Genomic DNA, 27,757 nt, shown 5'->3' on the forward strand with positions numbered 1-27,757 from the left:
ACGGCTCGGAGGAGGTGTTGGCGGAAGGGGTGAGTCTGATTGGCTGGGCGGGGCCGACGGTGTGCGACGAACATGGCGGAGCGCGGGAGGAAGAGGCCCTGCGGCCCGGTAGGTGGAGGGATGTGGGATCCCGCGGCAGGGCGCGGGGTGGAGGCAGGAGAAAGAGCCGCTTGGGGGCCCGTGGCGGGGCCTGGCCCTGCTCGTCGCTGCTCCGCGGCCCGAGTCCCCGAGGTGCCACATGCTCATGGCCTCAAGCACCCCTGTCCAGATGAGAACCGGAGGTGGGAGCCGGGGTTCGAGGTGGGAGCCGGGGTTCGAGTCGGAGCCGGGGCTGCGTTGGGTAACTCATTGCCCGGGGCCCGGATTCAGAAGACCGGACCCGGCTCGGAATTCCGAGCCCTTTTGTGGCGTATCTCTTCTGACACCAGGGCGACAGTGGGCAGGTCCTGTCCCCCTGAACCTGTTTCCTCTTCTCTCCAGTGGGAACTCATTAAACAATTTATTGAACGCTTACTGTGTGCCAGGTGTGGTCTCAGGCACTGGGGGTACGACAGGTCCCTGCCCTCCTGACGCTTTCTCTGGGCAGCAGGAGTGTGGCGTGGGGGGCGGGGGGAGGGTTTCCTCGTTTCCTCACCACCTCCATTTAAAGAGAGGGGACAGCTGTGGAGCACCAAGTGGGACCTCCTCTCGGGTGTGACCATTCAGCCTCACTCCTACATCTCCTCCCACCCCTACTCCAGGGTGAACATGGCCAGAGGGTGGAGTGGCGAAAATGGAAGCAACAGAGTAAGTAAGGGACCGGGGCGGTGGGCTCAGATGGGGAGCTGAGCGTCTGTGCTCACCTCTCCCCGAGGCCACTCCATCAGTGCACAGCTGAATCTTGGGGAAAAGCCACCAGATTTGGCCCCTCTAGGTCCCACAGTACCCAAAATGGAGAAGACGGGGCCAGAGCCCTGGGAGGCGCCTTTGGCTGCTGTCTCAGCAGCATTGGAGAGCCCAGGCTGCCCCTACTGAGAGGACATCACCTCCTGGACTGCTCCAAGTCCTCCTCACCTCCAAGTCCCTCTTCCCTCCACCAATCGGGATGTCCTCTTATCCAGAAAAAGAGGAGAAAAAGAAGTGGAAGGATCTCAAGATGATGAAGAAACTGGAGCGGCAGCGAGTGCAGGAGGAACAGGCAAAGCGACAGCAGGAGGAGGAGGCAGCTGCCCAGAGGGAGGATCGGGGTGAGCAAGCTGGGCCCTCGGTAGGGCAGAGAATGTTACAGCTGGAAGGGCCCTTAGGGGCCAGTGGGTCCAGACATCTTGTCCTGATGGAGAAAATGAGGCTCAGAGAATGGGAGGGACCCAGAAAACTGAGTCCTAACTTCCTACTTAGGTAGATTTCGATTCTGTGGAGGGTAAGCATCATATATCACCACTTTATGCCTCTAGAACCTCATCATTGTAATATGATAGTTAATTTTTTTCCTTTTTTATTGATCACTGTGCTTTAATTTCACTTTTCATTTAATTATTTTGATTTCATAATAAGAATGTCTCTTTTTTCTCATTAAATAATACATGCTCAAAACAAAACTCCCCAAACAATACAGAAAACAATAAAGAAAGGAAAAATCCCAGCAAACATTGCAGTTAACGTTTCTCCAGCTATGTTAACACCCACTTATATAGAGATAGGGAGGTATACAGATACAGTTTTACAAAAGTTGAGACTGCTTTATCCACGTACTTCTGGAGCTGTTTTTTCTCATCCCACATTGTGTCCTGGATGTCCTTCCGTGTTCGTACATTTGGATCTACCCTAACAAGTAGTATCTTTCCTCCTCGGCCAGACCCAAAGGTCTGGAGGGTCAGGGGGCCATACTGTACTCTGTAAGCCCAGTGGTTACCAGTGATGATGGTGACAGTGGGGACAGAAACTGAGCATGTCAGCTGTCTGACACCAGGAAAGCCCTTTATCTCCTGTGGCTCCCTTTGGACAACTCTGGGAGGGAAAGTGTGGTGGTCCCTCTGAAGCCAGCTGTCCTACCTTTTGTGTGACCTTGGGTCACATATTTGACCTCTGTGGGCTGAAGGTTCCCCACCTCTCAATCAGGATCATGGTAGTACCTACTTCCTAGGATTATTGGTTAAACGTGCACATATAAAAGGCACTAAGAATAAATATTAACTCATTATCTTCCCTATTTGACGCCTGGAGAACTGAGGCGGTAGGGGGCAGAGGATGTGAATATAGGTCAGTTCTTCTAACCACTCCCTTGCCTGGCCCAGTGGTACGCCCTTCTTACGGGAGTCCTGGAGACCTGATTCCATTTTCTTCCTGGAGAGATCGAGGCCCAGAGAGGGGAGTTGGATCTATGCTGCTTAGCTCAAAACTCCTCACAGTAGGAAAATTCTCTAACTCTGGGCCCTGGGATTAGAGCAAGGGAGGGGAGGGATGGCCCTGGCCTCTCTGGCTGACCATGAACACCCCTGTCCTGCCCAGGGCGGCACTACACCCTGAGCGTGGCCCTTCCGGGCTCCATCCTGGACAACGCCCAGTCGCCCGAGCTTCGCACCTACCTGGCCGGCCAGATTGCTAGAGCCTGCACCATCTTCTGTGTGGATGAGATTGTGGTGTTTGATGAAGAGGGCCAAGATGCCAAGTGAGGGGCCATCCAGCGGGCCCCGGGGCTGCCATGATTGGCTGGGCTTCCCTTTTTTCCCTGCCTACTTGCCTGGGCTGAGGATCCTGTCTGAATGCCCCCATTGTAACCCTGGCGGGTCGAGTTGCAAAGCAGGGGCGCTGCAGAGGTCATACTGGGGGGAGGAGCTCTTGAAGGAAACCCGGTGGGCTTGAGCCCTTTCTTTCTCTCTCCAGGACTGTGGAGGGGGAATTCAGGGGAGTCGGCAAGAAGGGGCAGGCATGCGTGCAGCTGGCCCGGATCCTGCAGTACCTAGAGTGTCCACAGTAAGGGCATGAAGGACAGACTTGCCAGAGCATGTGGGAGGGGTGGTCACGGTGCAGGTCGGATGGGAGGTGGCCTCCCTGAGATGTGCGTCCTTTCCTAGGTACCTAAGAAAAGCATTCTTCCCCAAGCATCAGGATCTACAGTTTGCAGGTAAGGCTGGGGGTGGCTGACCCCCATTTCCCATGGATCATCCCCCAGACCCTGAGAAATCATGATACAGTTGGGAAAGCAAGCCCAGGCAGGGCAAGGCCTGTGGCTGGTGGTAAGCAGCAGATCTGTGGCAGAGCTGGAACCTGAACCAGGGTTCCCAGCCTTACCTTCTACCCCTCCGTGTGCCTCTGCACCTCCCAGAATCTTCCTGGCCCTCCCCAACCACAGGGCTCCTGAACCCCTTGGACAGCCCTCACCACATGCGTCAGGATGAGGAATCCGAGTTCCGAGAGGGCATCGTGGTGGACCGGCCCACCCGGCCGGGCCAGGGCTCCTTTGTCAACTGTGGCATGAAGAAGGTAGGAATTGGAGGGTGGGTCGAGACACGTTTCCCAGACACACCCTGGCTACGGAGGGCACATGGGTAGGGAGCCCTGGCCCCAGGCATCTCTGCCTGCCAGTCCCCCATTGATGCAGATTTGGGCCAGAGAAGTGCCTAAAATGGGGCTCAACAGATAAAGCCAGGAGCAAAATTTACTGTTTTAGAAAAATCAAATCAACAGAAGATAGTCCTTATACGAAAAACAAACCAAAACAAAACCCGGGAAAATCAAGTTCACAATGCCTCTGGGGCTGTTCCAGGGTGCTGCCAAGCCAGGGCTCGGAGCATTCATTTGCCACCTATTAATCCTAAGTCTCCTAGAGAAGGAGGCAGAAACATTTAAACAGATGAGGATCCCCTCCCCTCAAAAAGAACAGATCTGAGGTAACTGGCTAAAAACAGAACAGGATGACCCAGACCCAGATGAAGAGAGAAATGAATGTGAAACCCTCAAAAGAGAAAGTGTCCCATCCTGAATTCAAAACTGGGACAAGGGAATTCCCTCATAATCCATTGATTAGGACTCCACGCTTTCACTGCCAAGGGCGTGGGTCCAATCCCTGGTCAGGCAACTGAGATTCCACAAGCCATGCAGCGCGGTGGGGGGAAAAAATAAACTAAAACTGGGACAAAACGCAAACATCAAGTGTCCTTCGTCACAGGCTCCTATGTAGTCAGCATTTACTTCATGCCAGGCCCCCTGCAGTGTAACAATAGGTATTATTTACGGAACATCTTCTGTTCGACAGATTAGGACACTAAGGCTCAGAGGGGTTAAGTGACCACTCAAACTGCTATAGCTAGTAAGTGGCATAGGCACCAAAATGTAGGAAACTGGGATTTAATCTACTCATGAAATACTTCCTACTCTGTGCCAGGCCTGGACCAGTGTCTTGCAGTAGTCGTTTTGCAAGAATGGTCTCTTGGACTTCCCTGGTAGCGCAGTGGTTCAGAATCCACCTGCCAATGCAGGGGACACGGGTTCGAGTCCTGCTCTGGGAAGATCCCACATGCCGCGGAGCGACTAAGCCCGTGCGCCACAACTACTGAGCCTGAGCTCTAGACCCCCAAGAGCCACAACTACTGAGCCTGAGCGCCACAACTACTGAAGCCCGTGCGCCTAGAGCCCGTGCTCCGCAGCCAGAGAAGCCACTGCAATGAGAAGCCCGTGCACCGCAACGAAGAGCAGCCCCGGCTCGCTGCAACTAGAGAAAGCCCGTGTGCAGCAACGAAGACCCAATGCAGCCAAAATTAATTAATTAATTAATAATAAAAGAATGGTCTCTGTGAGCAGGTCTGGCCCGGGTGCCGGGGAGCGGGGCTCGAAGGGTGACGTGGACCCCTGGGGTGCCCTTGTGTCTGGGAGAGCAGCGACCCCCGCTCTCCTGCGGCGGACAGCACCAGTTTCTTCTGGCTTCTTCCCAGGAGGTGAAGATCGACAAGCACTTGGAGCCTGGACTCCGGGTGACGGTGCGGCTGAACCAGCAGCAGCTCCCAGGTACCCTAAAGCGTCCCCAGCCTGGCCCGCCTGCGGGCTCAGAGCCACTTCCTTGTCCCCTCACCCCGTCTTCACAGCCTGTCTGCTTCCCCTCCAGAAAGCAAGACCTACCGTGGAAAAGTTGTGTCGTCACAGGACCCTCGCACCAAAGCTGGTCTCTACTGGGGCTACACGGTCCGCCTGGCCTCCTGCCTCAGTAAGGACAGAGCTTCCTCCTGTGAATATCCGTCCTCTCTCTCTGGGAGGCCACAGAGAGCCTTGCTTGACCCAAAAGTCAGACCGGGGTCCTAACCCTACTCATTTGCCGTGTGACTTGGGCAAGTGCCTTTCCTTCTCTGGGCCTTGGTCTCCTTGAGTGCACTGCCTGGAATGCTTTTAAGGACTTCTGAGGAAAAGCATCTTTAATAATGTCTGCCATGGGGTCGGGAATGGGGGCAAAAGGGCCAGATAAGTCAGAGGTCCACTACTTGCTTTTGGAGCTCCTTCCTCCCCACCCTCTGCTTTGTCTCCCCAAGCTGGTACACGCATGGTCTCTGCCTGTTCCACCACTGACTTCCCAGCAAGAGGGAGGGGCCTGGCTGTGGCTCTCTTACCTAAGCCACGCCCCCCAACACGCACGTGCAGCCACGTGGCAGTGGCCTGTGGGGAACAGAGCCCCCAGTGAGCCTGCCTCCCCACAAGGTGCTGTGTTTGCTGAGGCCCCCTTCCAGGACGGCTATGACCTGACCATTGGGACATCAGAGCGAGGCTCAGACGTGGCCTCCGCCCAGCTTCCCAACTTCAGGTGGGTCCAGCCAGGGGAGGAGGAACGCAGCAGGGGACAGGACTGGTGGGGGCAGAGCTATACGGACCGGGCCTCTGCGCATATGGGGGGCTGAGAGCCCTGGGGGCTGCACTCAGTGACCCCCCTCCTGTGGGCGCCAGGCACGCTCTCGTGGTGTTTGGGGGCCTCCAAGGGCTGGAAGCTGGAGTGGATGCTGACCCCAACCTGGAGGTGGCTGAGCCCAGTGTCCTCTTCGACCGGTACGTCAACACCTGCCCCAAGCAGGGCAGCCGCACCATCCGCACCGAGGTGAGCCCGCCCACCCCCCCGACCTCCAGGCCCAGCCTGCTCACCATCAGCAGGGGCTGGAGCCTTGGGGTCCGTCCAAAGTGGGGCGCTGCAACTTCTCCCGGTCCCCCACCCCGCCCAGGGCTGCCCCGAGCCAGCCTCCTCGCCCCGTTTGGCCTCTCACCACAGCAGAACTGCAGCAGGGACAAGTTGAGAGTAGGCTGGGAGTTGGGAATCCTGGGTGCTGGTGCCCATCCAGCTGCTCCAGGAGCACCTGGCTGACCCAGGAGACCCCACCCATCCCTGCTCTAGGCCTGTTCCCTTAGCTATACGCTCCGTGTTCCACTACCCCGTGTCTGACCCTGGTGGGCAGGGCAGCCCTCCTCTCTGGCACCTCTGTCCCACGGGGGACAGGATGCGACCAGCTCTGAGAGCCTTCCACCTGGGCAGCCACTTCTGAGGGCAGTACAGAACGCTGTACCTGTGGGCACTTCCTGGGGGAAGGTGCCACTCCTTCCACTGGTCTCAAAGGGTGGTGACCAAACAGGTGGACAGCCTCAGTCTACCTGTCCCTGAGAGCCCTGCCAGGGCCAGGTGTTGCACGCTTGCCAGCTACAGCCTCCCAGCAGGAATCCCTGCTCCCACCCTTCCGACAGCTGCACAGAGGGCCCTCCTGCCCATCACCAACCCCTCCCCCTCCCCCTCCCCGACCCTGGGAGGCAGCTATTACGGTCATCCCCATTTTACAGAGGAAGATACCTAGAAGCAGAGAGGTGAGGCCCTTTCCTGGCCAGTGACAAGATTTGCAGGATGAAGCTGGGCCTGTGCTTCACAACCCCCCTACCCCAGGCCCTGCTGAGGGCAGCATACCCCAAGGGGCTGGGTCCTGGGCAGTGGGGCACCCGCTAGCTTCCCAGGCCCCAGCCTGTTGCTGTGCTTCTCTTCCAGGAAGCCATCCTCATCTCCCTGGCTGCCCTGCAGCCTGGCCTCACCCACGCAGGTGCCCGGCCCAGCTGAAGGTTCTGTCGGGCCCAAGATGGCACAGAAGCAGTGGTGAAGCCAGAGGTTCCCATGGGTCACCTGGGACAGACACACCAAAGACTTGTCTCCAAAAATGAACACCTTTAATTCGACCCAGTCCCCCCGACCCCACAGTCTGGCTGGGGCTGCCTTTACTCGCTGCCTGCAGTGATGGCCTTAAGGCTGCCTGTCCGTGCCAGGATATTTGGCACAAAGAGCAGGCCTGAGGCCCGCTCAATGCTCTCGATGGGCACCAGGAAGCGCTCCAGCGGGACCGCCTCATCCACAGGTGCGTTGGGCATCACATAGGAGCGGAGTTCGATCTGCCCGTCTGCTGCCTCCAGGATCAGCACTTTGAAGAAGTGGGTGGGCACCGCCACGTGGTTCTTGCCAATTACCTGGTACTTCACATAGGACTTCCCATCAGCCTCCGTCCTGTGGGCAGACCCAGGCACACATGGCCTTTTAGGGCTCCTGGGGGGCTTGGTCAGACCCAAGGCCACCGCCTCCAGGAAGCCTTCCCTGACCCGACCTCCAGCTTGTGTCAACCTGCAGGACCACCCCTCAGCGTGAGGCTTCTTTGCCCTGCTTGGCTCCCCCAGGAAGCTGGGAGCTCCCTGCAGGGTAGAGACTCACTCTTCCCCTGTTTTCTTCATGTCCAACACTGGGTCAGGTAGAGTGGGTGGTGGCAATAAACGCTGCAGAAAGGATCAGGCCTTCATTCACATTCATCCGTGTGGACCCTTGACTACTGTCTGTCTCTCCCTGTGGAGGGTGGGCACCAAATGGGCAGGGCTGTGGCAGCAGAATTCCCCGCACCAGCACAGGGCCCAGGGCAGAGCAGGTGCCCGGAGCACCGGATGGGTGACTTCAGGCTAAGCCTTCACGGCGTCCGCTCCATTTCAGCAGGCCAGAGGAGGCACTTGCTAATTAAAGTACATCAGTGTCCCAGCCAGCGCCTCAGCAAGCCTGTGCTGAGCCCTTACTACGGTGACATCCACCATCCCCCTTTGTCCCTTAAACAACCACGTGGTAGCTAGTGGGTATTATCCCCATTTTACAGGAGAGGATGTTGAGTTCATTTGCCCACGGCACCCAGAAATGAGGTGACAGGGCCTGGATTCCAGCCCAGGCAGAGCCAGCTGTGTGGCCACAACGTCTAGCCTCACTCATCCCAGTGCTCAGCAGGCTAGAAAATCACCAAGCAAGCTCAGAAGAGCTCAGTCCCTTCTACCTGGGAGGCCGGGCTGCAGAGGGACAAGAGTAAAGGCTCAGGGTCAGGGAGATGGAGTTCAAACCTGGCTCCAGGGGAAGCATAGGGGAAGACTGCTCCAAGTAGGGGAGCCCGAAGGCGAGAGCCTAGTGCAAGGGTTTCTACCCACGCAGAACACAGAGTCAGGTGGATGTGAAAAGAGATGACACAGGAGAGAGGAACAGGGTAGACTCAGGGCCTGGTGCCCACGGGCAGCGGAGATGTCTAGGTGGGTACCCCAAAGGTCTCTGTGGAGTAAAACTGGGGGGCCCGAGACGGAATGGACAGACTCGCCAAGAAACCAGATGAGTGGGGACCTGGTGGTGTTGACACAGAGCCTGGGGGAAGCGTGGACGGGATGAACGGGAGGTGCTAGTGTCCCCAGGCCCCCCAGCTCTAGCCTTACCTGGGCAGGAAGAGAGGCCCCGTGCAGACATAGACATTTTGGTAGGTGCGGGTCAGGCTGCGGCTGTACTTTTCCAGGTTGTTCCAGGCATTCTGGTTGAGCTGGGGCACCTGGCAGGAGAAGTGGGCTTCAGTGAGACTGACTGGGACACTTGCAGTCAGAGGGCTGCCCCAGGCCCTGAGGGGCTGGCACTGGCATGGCGCCAGAAAGTTCCAGCGTGGGTGGGGGGTGGGAACAAGCAGGTGGAGGAAACAGGTTCATGGAAGGAGAGTCACTTAGCCTACATAGTCACGAGGGTGGGGCCTGGATAGAGCTCAAGGAGGTGCTACTTTCGTCCAGCTAGAGTGGGAGAACTAGCATCCCAGGTCTCAAAGCTGTTTCTCAGCTCCAAAGAGCCATATGAAGGAAAGGAGCAAACCTCCCAGATAGAAACAGTCCTGCCCACTGCCCCCAGGGGCTCGTGGGAAGACCAGCTCTCCTAACCATCTCTCCTTTCCTTTTCCTAGTCTGAACCGCATGCAGAGATCAGCAGGGAAGGTCAGGAATCTGCTCCTGACTCCACCACTTGAGCTCTCCAGTCCTCAGCACGGCGTCTAGTCAAATGGGTAGGGGACTGTGCTCCTGGGTGAGCACAGTCAGGTCAGAGAGGCTAGGACCTCACAAGCCTCACTCAGAGCCTGACATCCGTCTCCACGTGGGTATCAGGCCCTGGTGGGAACAGGGCTAGAGGTAGGGCGGCTAGTCCAGGCGCACAGCAACTGCTACTAACAGCCACTGCGTGCAGCTATCTTTCCTTTTACTCCTGGAAGGAAGGCAGGGTAGGACAATGGCTGAAAGCTCAGAGTCCTCTAGGCAGGCTGCCTGGGTCTCCTCCCACTGTGACACTGTGCCAGTCCCTTTGTCTCTCCGAGAATCACTTCCCTCATTATAGCTGGTATTTACTGAATGCTTGCCGTGTGCCAGAAAGTGTGCTCAGTACTTTTACGTGCATGGTGTCCTCAGTTCCTCAGCGCCTCTGCACGAGGTAGGTGAATAACGTTTTATCCCCATTTTACAGACAAGGAAACTGAAGATCAGGGAGGCGCCCGGGGGCCCTCGGTTAAGATCAGAGTGCAGAGTGGGTGCTCAGCGCCCCACCGCTCCGTCCCTTCCGCCTGCGGCGCGCGGTGTGTTTAACCAGGCGCCTGGCGTAAAGCGCGCACTCGGCAGCTTTCCTATCTGCAGAGGAGCAAATCGAGGCTCAGAGGCGAGCGGTGGCCTCGCCTTCCGCCGCCGGGGCGGGGGGCGCAGGCGATACCTGGGGCGCGATGTTGCTCAGGTAGAAGGTGTCGTTCATGGCCTTCTGGCTCCAGCGGTGGTTGCCGGCGGCGGCGAGATGGCCGCGGTCGAAGCCGCTGCCCCCATAGTCGGCGTTGGTGGCGCGGTGATAGGCATGCACCGAGTCGTCCTCGTGGTAGTCGCAGGAGCGGCGGTCGCCGTCGCCGCGGAGATTCTCAGGCCGCAGCTGCTCGACCACCCAGAGCGCGCCGCGGGTGCGCGGGTCGTAACACAGCATGTACGACTCACGGCACTTGAGCTGCGCCACCCCGGGCAGCCCGTACTTCGCCAGCTCGCCGGGGCTGCCGCCCGTCGGAGCCCCGGGCACGGCGGGAAGCCCGGCCGCCGCCGCCACAGGCAGCACGGGCAGCCGGCTCAGCAGCCCCGGCGCCGCCCGTGCGCCCGCCCGCCGCCGCCAGCCCTCGGCGGCTGCACCCAGTCCTGCGCCCAGCGCCAGGGTCAAGCCGCCCCGAAGCAACTGCTTGGCCATGGATTGTGGCCGGAGCGCGGATGGAGAGCGGTCCGCGGAGACGAAGGAAAGCCTCGACCTCACGCGTCCGACCCGGGAGGCTCTGAAAGAGGCCGCACAGGCCTGCGGGGCCCACCGCGAGGATAGCGCCGAGTGGAGGAATGAGACAGCGGAACGCGGGTCCCTTCCACTCCCGAGCGCTCCAAACTATTAATATTATACTCAGGAAGCCAACAGTAGGCGTCAGGACCGGCCCAACTGGACCTCCCGGGACCCTTCCAGGCGTCAGAACCGGCCCAACTGGACCTCCCAGGGCCCTTCCTTTGCCCTTGTTAAGACTGGGCGCTGAAAGGGCGTGGCATCACCGTCGCGGTTTGTGATTGGCTGCCCCCAGAGCCGGCTCCGCCCCGCCAGGTCGCCTTGGTCTCCACCGAGGGATCTTCCCGCTCCGCCAACTAAGATCCCGCAAGCCCCCAGCGGACCAAAAAAAAAAAAAAAAAAAAAAAAGCCTTAAAAAGGTTCATACCTTCTAAATCACTTAGAAGACTGAGCTGGGGAAATAAATCAGGGATGCAAGGATTCCCCACCGTATTACTTATAATAGAGGCCGGGGAATAAGCAAAATATTCGGAAATAGGCACTGGTTCCGGACATTTTTAGCACATTAGAATAGTATCTAGACCATAAAAATATTTTTAAATCATACAGCAACTTGCTCACCACCTAACGTGAAGGGAGAGACAATACACAAAACTCCGTATCAAGAAAATGACAATTATATAATAGTAATTACATCAACGAAGAGAAGACCAACATGTTATCGGTGATTTTCTCCAGATTGTGGGCTGTGAACGACTTGTTGAATTTCAAAATTTTCTCAATCTAAAAAATAACTTGCTATGAAATCATAATGTAATAATACCTTCTGCCCCAGTGCACACTCTCTCCTCCCTACAACTGCAAATTGCAGTTGTTGAAGAGTTGAATAGGCTCTTCCAACAATTTCCTAACCTTTTCCTTTGACCATTCTAAGAGCTTCCTGACTCCATCTTTGCTCAAACATTTTTCCTGCTCAGAGGTCTTGAAGGTTTCAGCCCCTCACAGAACCAATGCCCACTGCAAAGAACACATGATTTATTAAAGACAACTTGTCATCAACAGCACTGATTCAAAGAACGAAACAGATGAAAAAACAAAAGCAGACTTAACATTCTGACCCTTGGAATGAGACCTGCTGAATTCATACAGCCCATTCTCTAAGCGTCCTAAGTCCTGGGGGCAGCTTCCCACGCAGGAAGCCTGGGGTCTCTAGCTCTCTGGGGACCTCCCTTGAGAGTCTGGGGAGGGAGAATTGCCAAGGGCAGGTCCTCCCATTGGCGAGCTCAGTCTAACCTGGACGTGGTCCCTGTGCTCTTTTGACGTTCATCACAAGGTCAAGGAGAGGGCACTGGACCCAGGTCTGCCACTGAGGCAAATGAAATGCAGTGATTCTAGTATGGTCCCAGGAGGGAAGGTAGAGGGACAGGCAAGAGGCAATGCATCAGGTGTCCTGGGCAGTGTCTGCTGGGACCCAGGCTGTGGCCCAAGCGACAGGCTGTGAAGGGATCAAGTTGTGACTGAACCACCAGCTGACAAGTTCTGGGAAGAGGGTGAGCCAGGCTGCTGGGAAGCAGCGTTTCTACCCCATGCCAGTGTCTTGGAGGCTGGCAAGGATACCAACTCTCTTGTCTCCCTTACACCCAGTTCTATTACAGAGCTCAGGGCCCTCCCAGGCAGGACCTGCTGGAAAACAAGGAAGGTCCCAGAAGCAGGTGGAGAGGATGTTGACTGACCTTGGAAAGTCAGGAAGACCATGACTCCAGCTGGTTTCCACCATTCGAGCCCTACCCTTCATCCCCAAATCAAGCACTTGCCAACCTGCAATAAATAACCAGGAGTCTGAATAAATAGTAAAAACCTCCCAAATACTGTGCTGGGAGAGGAGGAGGAAAAAGGCAAGTGCATGGAGTCCTAGAAGCATCCAATGGACAGCCTGGAAAGGCGCCTCCTTGGGAAAGCTGTCCCCGGCCCATAGCCACAAGTCCTGGCTGTCAGGCTAAGGATGTTTCCGGGGGGCCTGAGGGTCCCTGCTGGCCAGTCTGGGGAGACGAAGAGGACCCGTGCTACGTGCTACGTTACCCAGCCTTCCAGATGCAAACCAGCTGCCTCCTCACAAAAGGAGGGAGGGCCTTGGTCAGAATAGGCCCACTAGTCCCACAGCCCAGCCTGGGAGGAGCCGGCGGCTCCTACTCGGTAGGCATGGGCCCCACATCCTGGGAGCAGCCCGGCAGGTGACCGGAGAAGGGCCTGCACCTCCTTCAGCTCCCCTGCCTGAGGGAGACATGGCTCTCCTGGCCCTGACAGGACCCAGGCCTTTGAGCTTGGCCACGCCTGGCCCAGAGAGACTCCCTTTGATCCCACCGCCCTTTATGGGACTCGCCTGCCCTGGGCCGGCACCTGGAAGCCATGGGAACGACTACACCTTAGAAGTACCTGGATCCCAACCTTAATGTCCTTTTTCTTTTGGGAGAGAAGGACCTTTGGGGGAACCTCTGGAAGACCCAGCTCTCCCTCACCTCCCCACTCCCTCCCTGGGCAGGTGGGTGAGGCTCAAAGCTTCATGGGCTATTAATTCTCAGCAACTCTGGGTTTCCAAGAATCCTGTGGTGGGGCAAGGGTTCAGGGCCCTCGAGTGAGGCACTGTGGACTGGGGGCCCTGGGAGCCTAGAGCTGGGAGATGGGAACAGGCTGCGAAGGTCAAGGCTGACTTCCAGGAGCCTGGCTCAGCCAGACTCTTCATTCTGTCTCCAGGGTTCTTGGGCATAGCGAGGAGGGTGGGGGAGAGGCGGGGGATAAGGCAACCCCAAGAGAGGGGAGAGAGTGAGCAACGGAGAGAGGGGCGGACAGAGTGACAGCCACACACCCTCAGTGAAAGAGGTGGAAGGAGAGAGAGGGAGACGGAGGCAGAGACAGACAAGGAGAAGCAAAGACCAAGAGGGAGTCACCTCCCTCCATACACATGAAAACACACACAGACGAAAGAGAAGCACACGCGAGGGGGATTAGAAGACATACACAGCAACCCACAACTACACACACACACACACACACACACACACAAACACTCTGTGGCAGAGACAGAGGGTGAGACCTGGGCCTGGCAGCCTCTTAGCTCCTTCACGGTGTCACCTTCCCTGTGGAGAAGGCCAAGCACCAACCTCCAGAAGTGGTTTCTGGCTCATCTGCCAAGCACCTCCCCAACCAGCGCCCAGAAGACAGAGCAGGAGAGCAGGAAGAGAGAAGCAGAGCAGAGGCAGGGAGGGGCCCCTGCCTGCCCGCAGAGCCCGCATCTGCCCCAGCCCCAGGACACCACCTCACAAGCTCCTGCCCTGCTCAGCAGCCTGGGCCAAGGGTCCAGGGTTGAAGGGGTGGAGTGGGGGGAGGAGCCAGGGCTCGGTGGTTGGGAAGAACAGGGCCCAGCGGGCCCCCGGTGGGAGCGACCAGGGTGAGAGGCCTGGAGCGGGCTGATCCTGCAGCGGCCCCGCTGGCTGGGACCCCACGGGCTCCTGCACGTCCCAGAAGCCAGGGCACAGGCGTCGGCGGTGGCTTCTCTCCCAAACCTGGGCCTCTTGCCGCCAGGCTACTGGGAGTCTTGGAGTTCCTTGGCTTTCTGTAGGATCTGGCAGACGTCTGTGATGGGGTAATCCTGGGCAGGGGAAAGGCCAACAGTATGCTTGAGAATTCAGCTCACCCTTCACCACCTCTGCTGCCCCCAGCCCTCTCCAGTAGACCTGTCACCATGCTGGACCCCAGGCCTAAGGGATAGGGAGCACAGGATAGGCCCAGTCTGCCCAAACCTTGCATGGAGCTATACTACACCCACTGCAGCAGTTAACTTAACCAACCCAACTAGTCACCACCCAAAATGTCTCACAGCCCCTTCCCTAGGACAAGGACCACCTGCTTCACCTCTCCCCACTCCTGCCATCGAACCCTGACCTCCACTGACAGTGAGCCTGGAATAGGGCCGGACACTGTCCATGTACTAGCTCACTGGGTCACCTCAACAGCCCAATGAGGGCTTACTGTGAATCGGCCCGTTTTATAGATCTAGTCAATGAAGTTTATTGAAAACCAACCTCAGGCCAGGCGTTGGCAAAGAAATTATGGCCTAGAGAGGCTGCCACATAGCTTAGGTCACATGACTAGCACGGGAGAACAAAGATGTGAACCCAAAATCGTCTGACTCTCAAGCCCATGTTCTTTTTTTTTTTTTGCGGTACACGGGCCTCTCACTACTGTGGCCTCTCCCGCTGCGGAGCACAGGCTCCGGACGCGCAGGCCCAGCCGCCATGGCTCACGGGCCCAGCCGCTCTGCGGCACGCGGGATCTTCCTGGACCGGGGCACGAACCCACGTCCCCTGCATCAGCAGGCGGACTCCCAACCACTGCGCCACCAGGGAAGCCCTCAAGCCCATGTTCTTAACCACTAAGGCCCACGCTTTCCTTCCCCTGGTCTGAGCACGATTACCAACGGGCATTATTACCACATACTAGGTAATAAGTCACAGCCTTGAGTGAATGACTTGGCTTCTCTGAACCAGCTTGGTTCAGAGAAGCCAAGTCATTCACTCAAGGCCACACCACACTCAAGGTCAGTGGCAAAGCCAGATTTAACCCAGATCCAAACACAGACCTGCCTCAGGGGTCTGGACTCAAGCCCTGCTACCCTCTCCTGATCCTGACGCAGCCTATCACAGCAGCTGGCGTGGGGCGGCCGCCTGCTAAGTGTCTGTCTCATGGCTGAAGACTGAGCCTGCCCCTCCAAACTCCATTACCTGCAGGAGCCGCATGTTTACCGTAAAGTCCCCTTCCAGCAAGTGCTCGCGGATCAGTCTAAGAAAAACAAGCAACAAAAGTGCTGGGCCCCTGGGCCACTCTGAGTGCAGGCCCGCCGGGCCCCTTCCCACTCCTGCCGCCCCACCGCACCCGCAGCAAGTTTGGTCTGATGCTCGCCTGAGAATCCCAGCAGCTCTCACCAGCCTCTCAAGAGCAGGCCCCGCCCGCCCCCTGCTCGCGGCCACACTCACATAAGCATGGCGCAGCAGACCAGAAGGAGGAAATCAAAGCGGCTGTTGTCGGCAAACAGGGAGTCCCAGATCCGGATGACATCAGGCAGCAAGAACTCCTGGGACAGCAGCAGTGTCAGCCAGCGGAAGGCGAAGAACTGGGGCTTGATATTCTGCTCTTGCTGGGGAGACAGAGGTGCAGGGTGGGTGCAAGAATCCGTGTTGGCTGGTTGCCACGGAACACCATGCAACCTGTTAGACATGAATTCATATAAGCAACAGGCCAGGCGTAAGCGCCAGGCACGCTGGGGCGGGGATGGCACGGAGCTGCCTAGGGAGCCTCGCTCAGTGCAAGGGGCAGCTCCTGCTTGCTGCCAGCCAATGCTGTCAGATCGTCTGATGGTTTTTTGAGAGAAGCCAGATACCCGAACTTTTATATCAGCTCCTTAGATTAATAAATACACTACACAGATTATAACTCTGGATTTATGGACAGAGAAACCATTATTGGGCACTCATTACGTGTCTGGCCTTGTGCTTAACATGGTAAATATCTCACTTATTTACTCCACACGGCAACCCTGCAAGGCAATTATTCCCAATGGAGACGAGCCCTCTGGTCAGCCACAGCAAACACTATTGACCGAAAAAGCGTGTTACAAAACAGCAAGATGTGATTCCATATTTGCTTAAAAAGATATGTTTATATATATATCTTCTTGTTCATGAAACTTGTTTTGTTTATAAGTAAATATCCTTTTTACTGAACTGTTTCCTGAAATAAACATGGAATGCCACTCCACTAATTTTTAAAAATGAAGTTCATACTTCCTTTCTTAGAGGACTAACAGCACACAGTCAAGGCCCCGCACCGCGCCTGGCACACGGGGCACTGCATCCACCTCCCCCACCCCCAGCTCGCTAGGCTCCCACCACCTGCTGCCCAGGTCCCCCGGCCCCACCTCGGCACCCGGCTCAGCACTCCCTGGCAGCAGCAGCCACGTCCAAGCCCCAGGCTCCAGCCAGTCCTCACCCTGGGCCTGGGATGCTCAGGAGCCTGCCGTCCTCTGCCCCCTTCTGTCTGCCCTGGCCCGTGTGGTGCTGGGGGTCCTCACCAGTTTCAGGTAGAGCTCCATGTCCTTATCCTTCAGGGTGGAGTACACCTTTTCCATCTTGTAGGTGATGCCACACTGTGAGTCGTCAAGGCTCTTGATGAAGTTGTCCCGGATCTCAGCCATGAGGTTGGTGAAGCAGAAAAAGGTGTCCGCCTCAGCGTGCTCTGGGAGAGACGGGCAGGGTGAGGGCAGCCGTGAGAGAACTGGCACCCTCCCGTGTCCCACCCCACCGCTCAGCTACGCGAGACACCCCTCCCCTCTGAGCCTCACCAAGTCACCCCACCTTGGTCAGGCTGCGCCCCTCCTCTGTCCGTGGCCACTCTCCACCCCCGACTAAGGACATCACTTCTTTCTTCTCACACCTGACAATGCTGTACACCAGCTCAGCGACTGATTACATACTCTTCTGCTGACATTTTTTCAAATTGTGATTTACTTAAATCCTTTCTATCGTTCAGCTTCCTGTATATACAGCTCATCTCCTCTACCAGAAATTCAGTTACAGATAGCAAGTGGTCAGTAAACATCTAACATTCTAGAAAGTTCAAGCCAGAAAAGATCTGAGATGATCCAGGCCAACCCGCTTATCCGACAAGAAAATGAAGGCCCAAAGGAGGAAAGTGAGCTGCACAGCTAGACACAATAAAGCCCATTAGCCTGGAGCCCGTTTATCTACCCTTCCACTCGCTGTTGGGGTCGGTGGCAAAGGTGTAGTACAGGGGCCCCACGATCTCATTCATGCCCTGCACGTAAGCGATGCCAGGGTTGAGCTTGGCGTAGATGAACAGAATCCGCTCCACCACCTCCCAGTGGGCCTCACAGCCGTTGGGCAGCACCTGATACTCGTTCACGGTTGAGGGCGCCGCGTTCTTGTGCGGGGAACTCATCTGGGGGAGAAGAGGAGCAGCCCGTTAAGGTGGGTGGCACTACCGACAGTATGTTCTCACCGGATATGTTCACCCACAAGCCGAAACCTAACTTCCATCTCATGGGCAACCCAGGGCACAGAGGAAGGCGTCCAACACCACCGGGAGCAAGCGGACAAATCCAGAATGTGCAACGCTCTACAAGCCAGCTGGGCTGCAATCTAATTTATGGTGATACAGGTCAGATGGTGCTTACCTCTGAGGGAAGGCGTACTGACTAGGAAGGGGCGTGAGGGAACTTTCTGGATGATGGGAATGTTCCGTGTCTTGATCTGGTTGGCAGTTACACGGGTGTACACATAAGAAAAAGTCCATCTAGTTGTATACCTAAGATTTGTGCATTTATTGTAAGTTATACTTCAATTAAAAAAAACTTAAAAAAAATATAAAAGTATATCAAAAACAGACAACTGGTTAAGACTCTTCAAAAAAGTCCAATGTTGAGGAAGCGGGGGTGGAGGCATGCTCCAGATGAAGAGACTAAAGAAACGTAACATCCTAACGCAACGCATGAACCCTGAAGAGGGGCTGGTCTGGATTTCAAACAACCAAAATATTCTTGGTACGACAGAGGACACCCGATCCTGGACTGGATGTGAGGTCTTGTTATGGATTATGGTTAATCTCCGTAGATGAGACAATGGTAAGGAGGATGTCCTTATTCTCACGGGATGCCTGCTGAAGTACTTGGAGGCAAAGGGTCAGGACGTCTGTCTATGTATGACACACACACAAACATGGCCAAAGGTTAACAACTGTTGGATTTAGGTGGAAAGTATATAGGTGTGCATTGTACTCTTCTTTCAACTTTTCTGAATGTTCCAAAATTTTCATAAGAAAAAGTTGGGAGATGAATGAAGAGATGATCCCCGCTGAAAACTCATGCAATAGAGCCGAGGTCCCCAACATCAGGATCCCCTGGGAGCTTCGTAAAGGTTCAGGTGCCTGGGATTAACTGTATGAGAGCCACAGGCACACCCATGCAGGGACAGAGTATGAAACTGTCCTGGAAGCCCAGGGTCCTGAAAACAGGAAACTCCCTTTTCCACTATATATACACACGTATACACATATACATATGCGTGTACGTGTGCACACACAGACACACACATCACTAATGTTTACCCAGAGTGTTCTATTGCAGAACAGAGCTCCACAAGCCTTCCTGTTTAATGCCCTGAACGGCCTAGAATACTCTCTCAACATCATTTTCAAGATGAGGAAACAGGCTCAGAAATGTTAGGCCACTCATCAGACGTCTCGCACTAAAGTGAGCCCAGACCAGCTCACTCTAGAACCCGAGGCCCAGGCCTCAGAGAGTGCCCACTGCTTTCCAGGAATCTGCACAGCCATGACCTCATTTCACCCTCTGGGCAATTCAAAAGCCAGACAGGGCGGAAATAATTACACCCAGTTTACAGAAGAAGAGGCGGAGGCCCAGCAAGGTGAGTCTGGTGTTAGTTGCCCAGGATCAAACAGTCTGCTTAAACTCAAAACTGCCCAGCCACTGGTCCAGAGGTCTAGCGATGGAGCTTGCGGTCCGGTTCTCTATCACCAGGACCAGGTCCAAACCTAAAATCAGTTCTCAGCCACCAATTACTGTAGTAAAATGCATGACAGAAGCCGGGTCCCCATCTTGCCAGGCAGCTAGAACAGCAGCCAAGCAGCAGGGCCACCAACCCAGCCACGGGGCCACTTAGCCAAGCACGTGGCACCTCCTGACACACCCAGCTGTCGTGAGCACGTGGCACCCGGGGATCAGCCAGAACGGCCCCGTCACCCCTGTGGTGGAAAACGGCTGCTCTCCTGGAAACACAAAGCCCTGACCGGTCACTCCACTTGGGGGAAACGAGCTTAACTTGTTGGAGGTTACAGAGGATTTTTCCATTGTTGGAAGACAGCGAAAAATTGTGAGGAACAAGTCAAAGCTCCAGGTGCCAAAGCAGTAGGTGTGAATTAAGGAACAAGACAACATATTTGTTTAGCTACAAGCAGCTTCTCAGAACCACAGGAACCTGCTAGAAGACCGAGGTTCAAACACTCGGCATCACCCGGCCAGCACAAGACCTACCATTCTTTTCTCCTAGGTCTCTCACACCCCTCCCCACTCCACCCCAGCCCCCAGCCCCCACCCCCACCCCCTGTTGCCTGGACACCTCAGCTGCCTCCCAGGCGGCCTCTCCACCTCCATTCCTATCCCCGCCAGTCAAATCTTGTATAAAGGCAGACTTAAATCACATCCCTGCTCTTAGAATGGTGCAGGGGTCCCCAGCCCTCAGGATAAAGGCCCCGCTGGCCTCACCACCACTCATCTCTCCAGCATCCTCCGGCAGCCCTCCCCACCGAACCCCCCCCCCCCCCGCCCCACCTCATGCTGGACTCCCTTCCTTGAACACACCCAGCTCTCTCCGGCCTGAGGACGTCCACACATGCCATCCTCTCCACCTGGAAGTCTCTTTCCTCTTCATCCTTGGAGCCTCAGCTTAAATGTCACTTCCTCAGGGAAGTCTTCCCTGATGCCCAGACCAGGTCGGCTCCCCCCATCACTGTTCCCACCGCACCTTCTCATCACACTGGTAGTTACTTTTCCAAGCGCCGTCTACACCACAGACCAGAAGTGTGGCTCCTTCACAGCACAGCAGGGCCCTCCCCCACACCCATTACACCAGCCTTTGATGCCTGACTTTCAGAGAGAGCCTGGAGGGGGACCGGGCAGGACCAAGGCTGCTTTGGGTAACTCTCGGGGCAGATGGTCAGGGGTCTGATGGCCCGTGGCCACAAGTCCAAGAGAAGCAGGAAGGAAAAGGCCATCACGGGGCGTCCCTGGGGTTGCCAGGTTGCCTCTCACATTTGTGACCCCGCTCCGGTTCCGGGCCACCGTCTGGGATTTCAGTGTCGTCTGTTCCACCCGCTTACGAAGGGTCTCGAACTCATTCTGCGGATCCAGGATGAGGAGGCAGGGGTACTCGGTGGCCCTCTGGAAGAAGGATATGTCTGGGCACAGCCTTCTGTCAAGACGGAACAGGAGAGGACTGTTACTCAGCGTGGAATTTTTAGGCATCCCACCAGCACCCTGCTGCCAGATGCCCCAGCATCCCCAAAGCCTCTTGTATGTGTGTGCGTGTTTTTAAATTAATAACATTTTATTTCAAAAGCAATATAGTCACAGTATATGTATACATACCCATATATCTTACGTGTATTTGCAAATAGACACACACACACGCATATGTATTTTTAAGTGTCCTTAGGGTCTTAACTCTTCTCTTAAAACAAACGTCTTTGCATGTCAACAATATCTCATATGTAAAAACGTATTAACTGCATTGTGGCTTAAAATGGTAAAAGAGGTTCCGTTAAGCCACACATTATACAACAGAATGTTACACAGCTGACATAGGAGATGCTCAAGACAGAGCAAGAGAAAAAAGCAAGTTGGGAGACAGGCTCTAGATCGTGATCAAGTTTTTAAAATATATGTACTGCAGTACACGCACATTTTCCAAAGATCTTATACAGAGCACATTGCGAACTTGCCCTCTATAAACACTGAACAACGTGCTATAATCACTACCAGGGTAAGAACCTGTTTCCCCAGAACTGGGCTCAAGATGTGGTTCCTGACTTAAATGGGGCTATTAAACACCTGGTGAGTAGAGGCTCCAAACTGAGAAGGAAGGAGGCAAGAGCCTGTTCTGCCCCCTGGCTGAGCCGCCCAGGGTTGGGTCCCACTGCGGGCACAATGAGCACAGGAGAGGAGCAGCCCCAGGTGGCGAGGGGCTGCAAACACAAACGGTGAAGGCAGAACTGAAAGCAGGCGGGCAGACTCAGAACCCAAGCTCTAAGCACTGGGTCCACTGCAGACAGGCCTGCCGGCTCCTCACCCAGCCCTGTGGGAGAGTCACCCACCGCCAGACTCGCCCACCCAACAGGACAGCACAGCCAGCGTCTCCACACTTCTCCACCAGGAGGAGCGGCATGCACACGCACACAGCGTAGCTCACAGTTTTAAAAAAACACACTTCTGACCCTGTCGCTCCCGTGCTTAAAACCTTTGCGCGCCTGACCCACACCCCTGGGATGGAGCGGTGGTCCGACCCCTGCTTGCCTCCAGTGTGGCCGCAGGCACACAGGCCTTCGCACTGCTCCTCGGACAGCCAAGCTCTGCAGGCTCGCAGGGCCTCCCACAGCAGCTCCTTGCCCAGCACCACAGGGCCCTCCCCTCCCCTCCCCTCCTTCCTGCCCCAAGGTGCCCGCTCCTCTCATCTCAGCTGCCGCCTCAGGCGAGGCTTCTCGACCTCAGGGTGCCCTGAAGCACCCTGAACTCTGCCTTCAGAGCATTCTCCACAAACTTTAGTGACACGGAACATCTGTTTTGTTGAACATCCGTCTTCCCGTCCTCCCTGCCAGCTTCTAGGTTCCTTAAGGAGAGGGGCCATGTCTGTCTATTCCGCGTTCAACGCCCAGCCTGCCGTTGAGCCTGCCATGTAGCGGGGTCTCAATATTTGCTGAAGGAAGGAAGAGATGAATCCACAGACGCCAGGGCTACAACTGAAACTAAGGCAGGGAGAGAGGAGAGCCGGGCACTCAGGGCACTCACCGCACCGCCAGCCCCAGCCCAGGCCTGCTATCACTAGGGCCTGGACTCAGCTACCAGGACAACTCACCAGCAGTTCCTCAAACACGCCCCTGCGGGCCTGGGCTGGGAAGGGACAGGGCAGAAGAACTGGAAATCCCCCAGAAGCCCCAGGGGCCGGCTCACCGGACATCTTTGTCGATCTGCAGCAGCACCTCGTTGTCCTTGAAGTACGTGTTCCATCGGCTGTCGGGGTTAGGGTTGAGTGGCTGTCAGGGAAAACGAGCTGCTCTGTCCTCGGCCGGCTAGAAGCCCAGGGACAGATACCAGTCTGGGGGCCTGAGCAGTGCCTCCGAACCAGCATTCCCAGCAGAGACGCAGCTGTCGCTGAGACAGCCTGTGAGCTAGCTGGGGGGCAGCACAGGCCTCGTGCAGCCTCCCAAAGCACGATCACACTCCACACCCGGCAGCCGAGCCCCGTAGTCCGCTCTGAGTACCTCCCTGCGCAGCAAGGACTCTGGCTTTCCTGTCTGTAGCTCTAGAATGCTGCCTGTAACAGGTGCTCACTGAACACTTGCCTGCTGAATGAATGAATATTGTATCATTAGGTCTCTTTGAATCTAACTCATTACTACTTTGAGTTGCCAATTCCAGTCGGCCTGGGTCCAATCCATCTCCACTTCCCGACTGCAAAGCACCAGGGAGGAGCTCGGTATTTGTGGCTGGAACGAGGCTTCCTCCAGGCCACACAAAGGCAGTTTATCCTCCCGCTGACCCGGCTCTAACTCCCTTCAACTATAATATCACAGAACCTTCCTCGAGGAAGGGGACTGAGGAGGAAAGGAGACAATGCACGTGGAGGACCTGGCTCAGCGCTGCACACACACGCTCCTGTGATCCCAGTCATTGCTTACAGTCCCGACTGGGCCCAGAGCTGCGGAGAACAGGGAGAGACAACAGCCTTCAGGGGCTGAGGAGCTAAATGCAGAAATGAGGTACTGGGAGGGCCAGAGGGGACCAAGAGCAGCTGCACCTGGCCTCTGGCATGAGGGACCTAGTCCATTCCAAAGCCCACACCTCTCCCCACTCTGCAGCCTCGGTCCCCACTGCGGACCCCTACTCACATGGTCCTCAAAGGTCACATCCTCCCTGGATACACCCATGTTGGCCTTGGCGATGCCAGGCTGGATGATCATTTCCCTCAGGAACTGAGAATACAGCTCCCTGTAGGAGAGAAGAGGAGAGAGGGATGATCCCCAAAGGTCTCACCCAGGGAGCCCGGAGCGCAGCAGCAGCAACAGGAAGTGGGCCGGGCTCACACCACCTGCTCTGTCTGATACAAAGGGCCTCCCATCACCCGCCTTTGTCAGGGTCTCACCTCTGCTTGGCCAGGATGGAGGTCCATGACGCTCTCTCCAAGGGGAGGTAGTTCAAGAGAATCTGCAGAGAGAGAGAAGAGCAAAGCTCTGGCGAGCCCCCCAGCCCAACCCTGGAAGTAGATGGAGGCTGAGAGGCCTCAAAGAAAATGTCTGATAAACCCCGGAGACAGCAAGATGGGCTAAATAAAACCCAGGAACACAGGCATGGGCTGGGGGCAGCCTCCCCTTTTCTCCCCACTGGCTTCCCCCACCTTCATCCTGAGCCAGCCCTTTCTACTGCATTTCCTCACACAGACTCTTCCAAACGATAATAAAACTCTGTGCTCAAAGGGGTTGGAAACCAGGACACCGGGGTTCTGCTCCCACCTCAGCAAAAGGCTTTAGGCGAAGCGCAGCCTTTTTTTGTCCCAATAAGCATCACTACCATTGAGCTGTCTGGACCAGGAAGCAGAGGGCTTCGCTGGCATTACAAAGTGTTCCATCCCCAAGGGGATCCTGGAGGGGACGCCAAGAGAAACAGAAAACACAGAACTTCCCAGAAGAGCTTCCTGGGACAAGCAAGGAAAGACAGAGAACAGGAAGAAGGGGCCAGAGGTGGGGGCAGCCCATGCAGGAACCCAGGGACTCTCAGCAGAGCAGAAGCTCCAACCCAGGCACACCCACCTTCCAGCAGAGGCACCGCAGTCCGCCCTCACAGGGGATGCCTGTGGACATAGCAGGCAAAGGTCACGCCCCCGCAGAGTCCCAGAACCCCCCAGTCCTCCACCTCGGAGCCAGTCGGCAGGGAATGGAGTGGGCAAGAACTACTTCTTCAAGGATGGTTTTCTGCCAGAAAGATCACTAGACTAGATGCTAATCCTGTGTGTACTCTCTCTCCATGGCCCATCTGGAATGTTCTTTGGAGGATAACACCTTCTCACCCTTGATATTTCTTCCTCAGAGCAGCCTTTACCAACCACCATCTCTTCCCAAACAAAGTCAGGTCCCTTGACATAAACAATAATAACTCCATTGCATTTCCTTCACAACATCCACCACAAATGGGATCGTATAATGTGATTTGTATATTTATTTAACACCTTTAACCCCTACTACTGGGTAAGCCCCAGAAAGACGAGGACCAAATTTGTCTTACAGTCCCAGTACCTAGCCCAGGGCATGGCCCACAACAGGTAGTCCATAAGTATCTGTGGAATATAAACAAAGCTATGAATGCTAAGTGTTTTGGGCTTTACGGACATTGTTTCACTTAATCCTCATTATAGCCCTAGTAAGTAGGGAAGATCAGCATTATTGTCCCCATCTTACAGATAAAGAAACTCATCTGTAAAGTTAGAGGAATCAAGGACTCACACACAGGTCTGTCTGACTCTAGAGCCCACCTCAGCAGGCTGCAACCCCTGGGGTCTGGCAGATTCTTCAGCTCAGCACAGATGCCAGAACCCCTCAAGATCTTCAGGGCCATGTTATAAAGCAGAAACTAACACACCACTGTAAAGCAATTATACTCCAATAAAGATATTTTTAAAAATAATAAAAAAAAGATCTTCAGGGCCTAAATATCACTCCTGAACAGAAAGACAAACTTCTCCTGAAATACTATCATGAACCTCACTAAAGCAGCTGTTGCTACCGTCTCCCCAGTACCGTGAACAGGAGCTAATACCCCCACCTCAGAATCTGCATGGGGATGAAGGGGGGCAACTCAAGCATTACTTGCTGACAAAGTTACAAGGGCAGAGCAGTCACAAGAAGCTACCCAGAACACCTTAGGGTATTTTTAAAGACAAGCAAAAGCCTCTGTGTTGCGAAGTTAACAGGCCACGGAGGGCAAAGTCAAAAGCTGCTGGGATTCAGCTCCTTAAAGTGAGTGTCTCAAGGCTGGAATCTTACCATTAACCAAAGTTCACTGTTGCCTGAGTTAGCTTTGATTCTAAGCCAGGGATAGAACCAGGAACCACTCTGTAGCTAACCAAATTCTACAAGACAGGAAGCTTGCTGAGGAATGAGGAAAGACCTGACCTCAGCTCACGAAGTCTCCCCTCCGCCCTCCAGTTACTCTCAGGAAGCAATCAGCATCATTTATAGGCCCATAAGCACCCTGTCTAAGGCCTACAGGCATGCTAATTGTGGCCACTGCTCCAGGAACCCCCTCCAAGCTCAGGGTAGTCACTGGTTGTTCAGCTCCACAGAAGCTGGAGATGGCCCCAAAAGGCAGGCTGGCCCCCAGAACCGGCCAGGTGTGGCCTTGGGCACCCTCCCCTCCATCTTAGTCACAACGCTGCTCTAGGAAAACCCTGAAAATGGAGAGTTGCCTCTTACCACTAAAACTGAGTTCCTGAAGCTTTTCCAAGGCAATCGTGGGCTCCTTCAGGACATCCTGGAAATCTGCAATCCTAGAAGGAGGGAGGGGGAGGCAAATGAGGCACAACCAAACCCCAAGATGACAGGCTTAGCGACCACTCCTAAAGCCCACAGCTCCCTTACACCACCAGTCTCCAACCTGTTCCTCCCTCCCCTTCGGGACATACAGATGTGCAAAGCTCAAGCAAAACCTGGCCAAAGGCAGCTTTGGAGAACTAGAGATCACTTTTTCCTCTAAGCCCAGAAACGTAGAGATATTCTTGTCTAGAGGTTCTCATATGAGCACCATGAAATTAGACACATTCTAATATTTAGTAAGCTGGCATTTACTGGGCACTTCCTGCTGGCCAGGTCCAACACACTGCTGCTATCTGAACTCAAAAAACCCTAGGAATCAGGAGTAATTTGATCTGTAGATGAGGACCTGTGTAATCAGCATTCCAAGCTCAAATGTATAACCATTAGAAGACCTCTGGGCCTGCCCGCAGGCAAGGACAAAAGGTTTAAAAAACAAGTCCTGCTCCACCGGGGGGTGGGGAGGGGGATGAATTGGGTGATTGGGATTGACATACATACACTAATATATAAAACAGATAACTAATAAGAACCTGATGTATAAAAAGTAAATAAAATTAAACTAAAAAAAAAAAACAAGTCCTGGAGGAAAACTGAAGAGAGAGCAAAATTAGCCAACGCTGCAGGATTTGGCCTGAGGAGAGAACAAACTGGAGAATCCAGGTTTTCTAGCATTTCTAGTAAGAAAAGGACACGTGGGACGGGGAGCATCTGGATAGACTAAGGTACTGGGGCAAAGGGTTAACAAGGGAAAAAAGGACGGGAGGTGGGGGTGAGATCGGGCATCGAGGCCCTGGAAGGGGAAGACACCAGGGGAAGGGATCCAGGGTGAGGAAGAGACAGAAAGCGAGAAAAGGGGCGACACCGAGGGGCAGGAGAGGTGTCCACGCTCCGTGCCCCCCTCAGGCCCACAGCAAAGAGGTTGGAAAGTAGGCGCCCAAAACCTTCTGCCAGGGGCAGGGCGGGGGGTGTCTCGGTTCATGGCCGCATCCGCGCGCCCCCTCCGCAGGTCAGAATGGGCAACCTGGCCAGGAGCGGCCTGGCTGGTCTGCCCCAATGGCCCCTTACCGGCTCTTGTGCAGACTCGACATGGTGTTGACTTCCGGATCCCCCCGCTGCCTCCGCCGCCGCCAGCGCCGCCGCCCCTCAGGGACGCGGGGCGCTGGGCAAAGGCCTCCGACCGGAAACTCAGCCTCAGGCGCGCGCGTTCTGCTCCGCTCCGCCCCGCCCCGTTCACGTGCCACCCCTTCTCCGCTCTGCCGTCTGGCGGCTCGGCGGGGTGGGCGGGGCAAGAGAACGCCGGGAACACGGTCCCGCCTCCGCTCCCCCACCTACGAGGCCCGCGGACCTAGTGCGCCAAGTTTGAGGTCGCGCAGGTGACCGCGCAGTCTGTGCTCCCCAAGGCTATTCCTTGACCTTTCCTGGGCCTCAGCTTCCAACTAGGCAGTATACCTGTCACCTTGTCCTCTTCCTTACACGTTCATCACCTGCAATAAGCTATTGAGTTATCGTTTCAGGGATGTAGACCTTACCTGCTAAACTATACAAGGCCTGCCTGCTGGTCTTTTCACTGCTGAAACCTCGAGGCCTATAGCAGTGACTGCACAGAGCAGATGGTTCAATAAACATTGGATGGAAGAGCAAGACTACAGTTCAGTGTTTCCTTGACTTTTGGATTTCATGAACATGAAATTTATCATAATATCAGGACAATAG

At 55.4% G+C, this 27,757-nt stretch overlaps 3 protein-coding genes across 9 annotated transcripts; 1 reads left to right on the forward strand and 2 right to left on the reverse strand.

Annotated features, from left to right (window-relative positions):
- The first annotated feature begins 28 nt into the window (after nt 1-28).
- SPOUT1 (SPOUT domain containing methyltransferase 1) lies at nt 29-7,785 on the forward strand. Of its 4 annotated transcripts, none has more exons than XM_032634681.1 (12): nt 29-108; nt 741-786; nt 1,101-1,226; nt 2,488-2,647; nt 2,863-2,952; nt 3,054-3,103; nt 3,305-3,462; nt 4,911-4,983; nt 5,081-5,179; nt 5,665-5,767; nt 5,908-6,055; nt 6,983-7,785. In XM_032634681.1, the coding sequence occupies exons 1-12, from the start codon at nt 73-75 to the stop codon at nt 7,049-7,051; spliced, it is 1,158 nt and encodes a 385-aa protein (XP_032490572.1). In that variant the 5' UTR covers nt 29-72; the 3' UTR covers nt 7,052-7,785. The 4 variants fall into 4 exon arrangements, with proteins under 4 accessions (XP_032490572.1, XP_032490574.1, XP_032490575.1 ...); XM_032634683.1 differs by having other exon boundaries at nt 3,332-3,462; XM_032634684.1 differs by having other exon boundaries at nt 3,332-3,462; nt 5,908-6,006.
- ENDOG (endonuclease G) lies at nt 7,142-11,493 on the reverse strand. Its single transcript, XM_032634685.1, has 3 exons — nt 10,010-11,493; nt 8,713-8,822; nt 7,142-7,489 (listed from the first exon to the last, which is right to left on the reverse strand). Exons 1-3 carry the CDS (start codon nt 10,517-10,519, stop codon nt 7,207-7,209), a joined length of 903 nt encoding a protein of 300 aa, XP_032490576.1. The 5' UTR covers nt 10,520-11,493; the 3' UTR covers nt 7,142-7,206.
- Nucleotides 11,494-11,615: 122 nt separating this feature from the next.
- TBC1D13 (TBC1 domain family member 13) lies at nt 11,616-27,260 on the reverse strand. Of its 4 annotated transcripts, XM_032634679.1 has the most exons (13): nt 27,110-27,260; nt 25,925-25,998; nt 24,266-24,306; nt 23,602-23,663; nt 23,348-23,447; nt 22,410-22,492; nt 20,496-20,655; nt 17,558-17,608; nt 17,398-17,464; nt 16,722-16,885; nt 15,628-15,788; nt 15,376-15,433; nt 11,616-14,243 (listed from the first exon to the last, which is right to left on the reverse strand). In XM_032634679.1, the coding sequence occupies exons 1-13, from the start codon at nt 27,130-27,132 to the stop codon at nt 14,178-14,180; spliced, it is 1,110 nt and encodes a 369-aa protein (XP_032490570.1). In that variant the 5' UTR covers nt 27,133-27,260; the 3' UTR covers nt 11,616-14,177. The 4 variants fall into 4 exon arrangements, 3 of the variants coding, with proteins under 3 accessions (XP_032490570.1, XP_032490569.1, XP_032490568.1); XM_032634678.1 differs by having other exon boundaries at nt 17,398-17,608; nt 27,110-27,259; XM_032634677.1 differs by lacking the exon at nt 27,110-27,260 and adding an exon at nt 26,986-27,047 and having other exon boundaries at nt 17,398-17,608.
- Nucleotides 27,261-27,757: the final 497 nt, after the last annotated feature.

The sequence above is a fragment of the Phocoena sinus genome, chromosome 6 (assembly GCF_008692025.1).
Source record: "Phocoena sinus isolate mPhoSin1 chromosome 6, mPhoSin1.pri, whole genome shotgun sequence".
Classification (NCBI taxonomy): Eukaryota; Metazoa; Chordata; class Mammalia; order Artiodactyla; family Phocoenidae; genus Phocoena; species Phocoena sinus.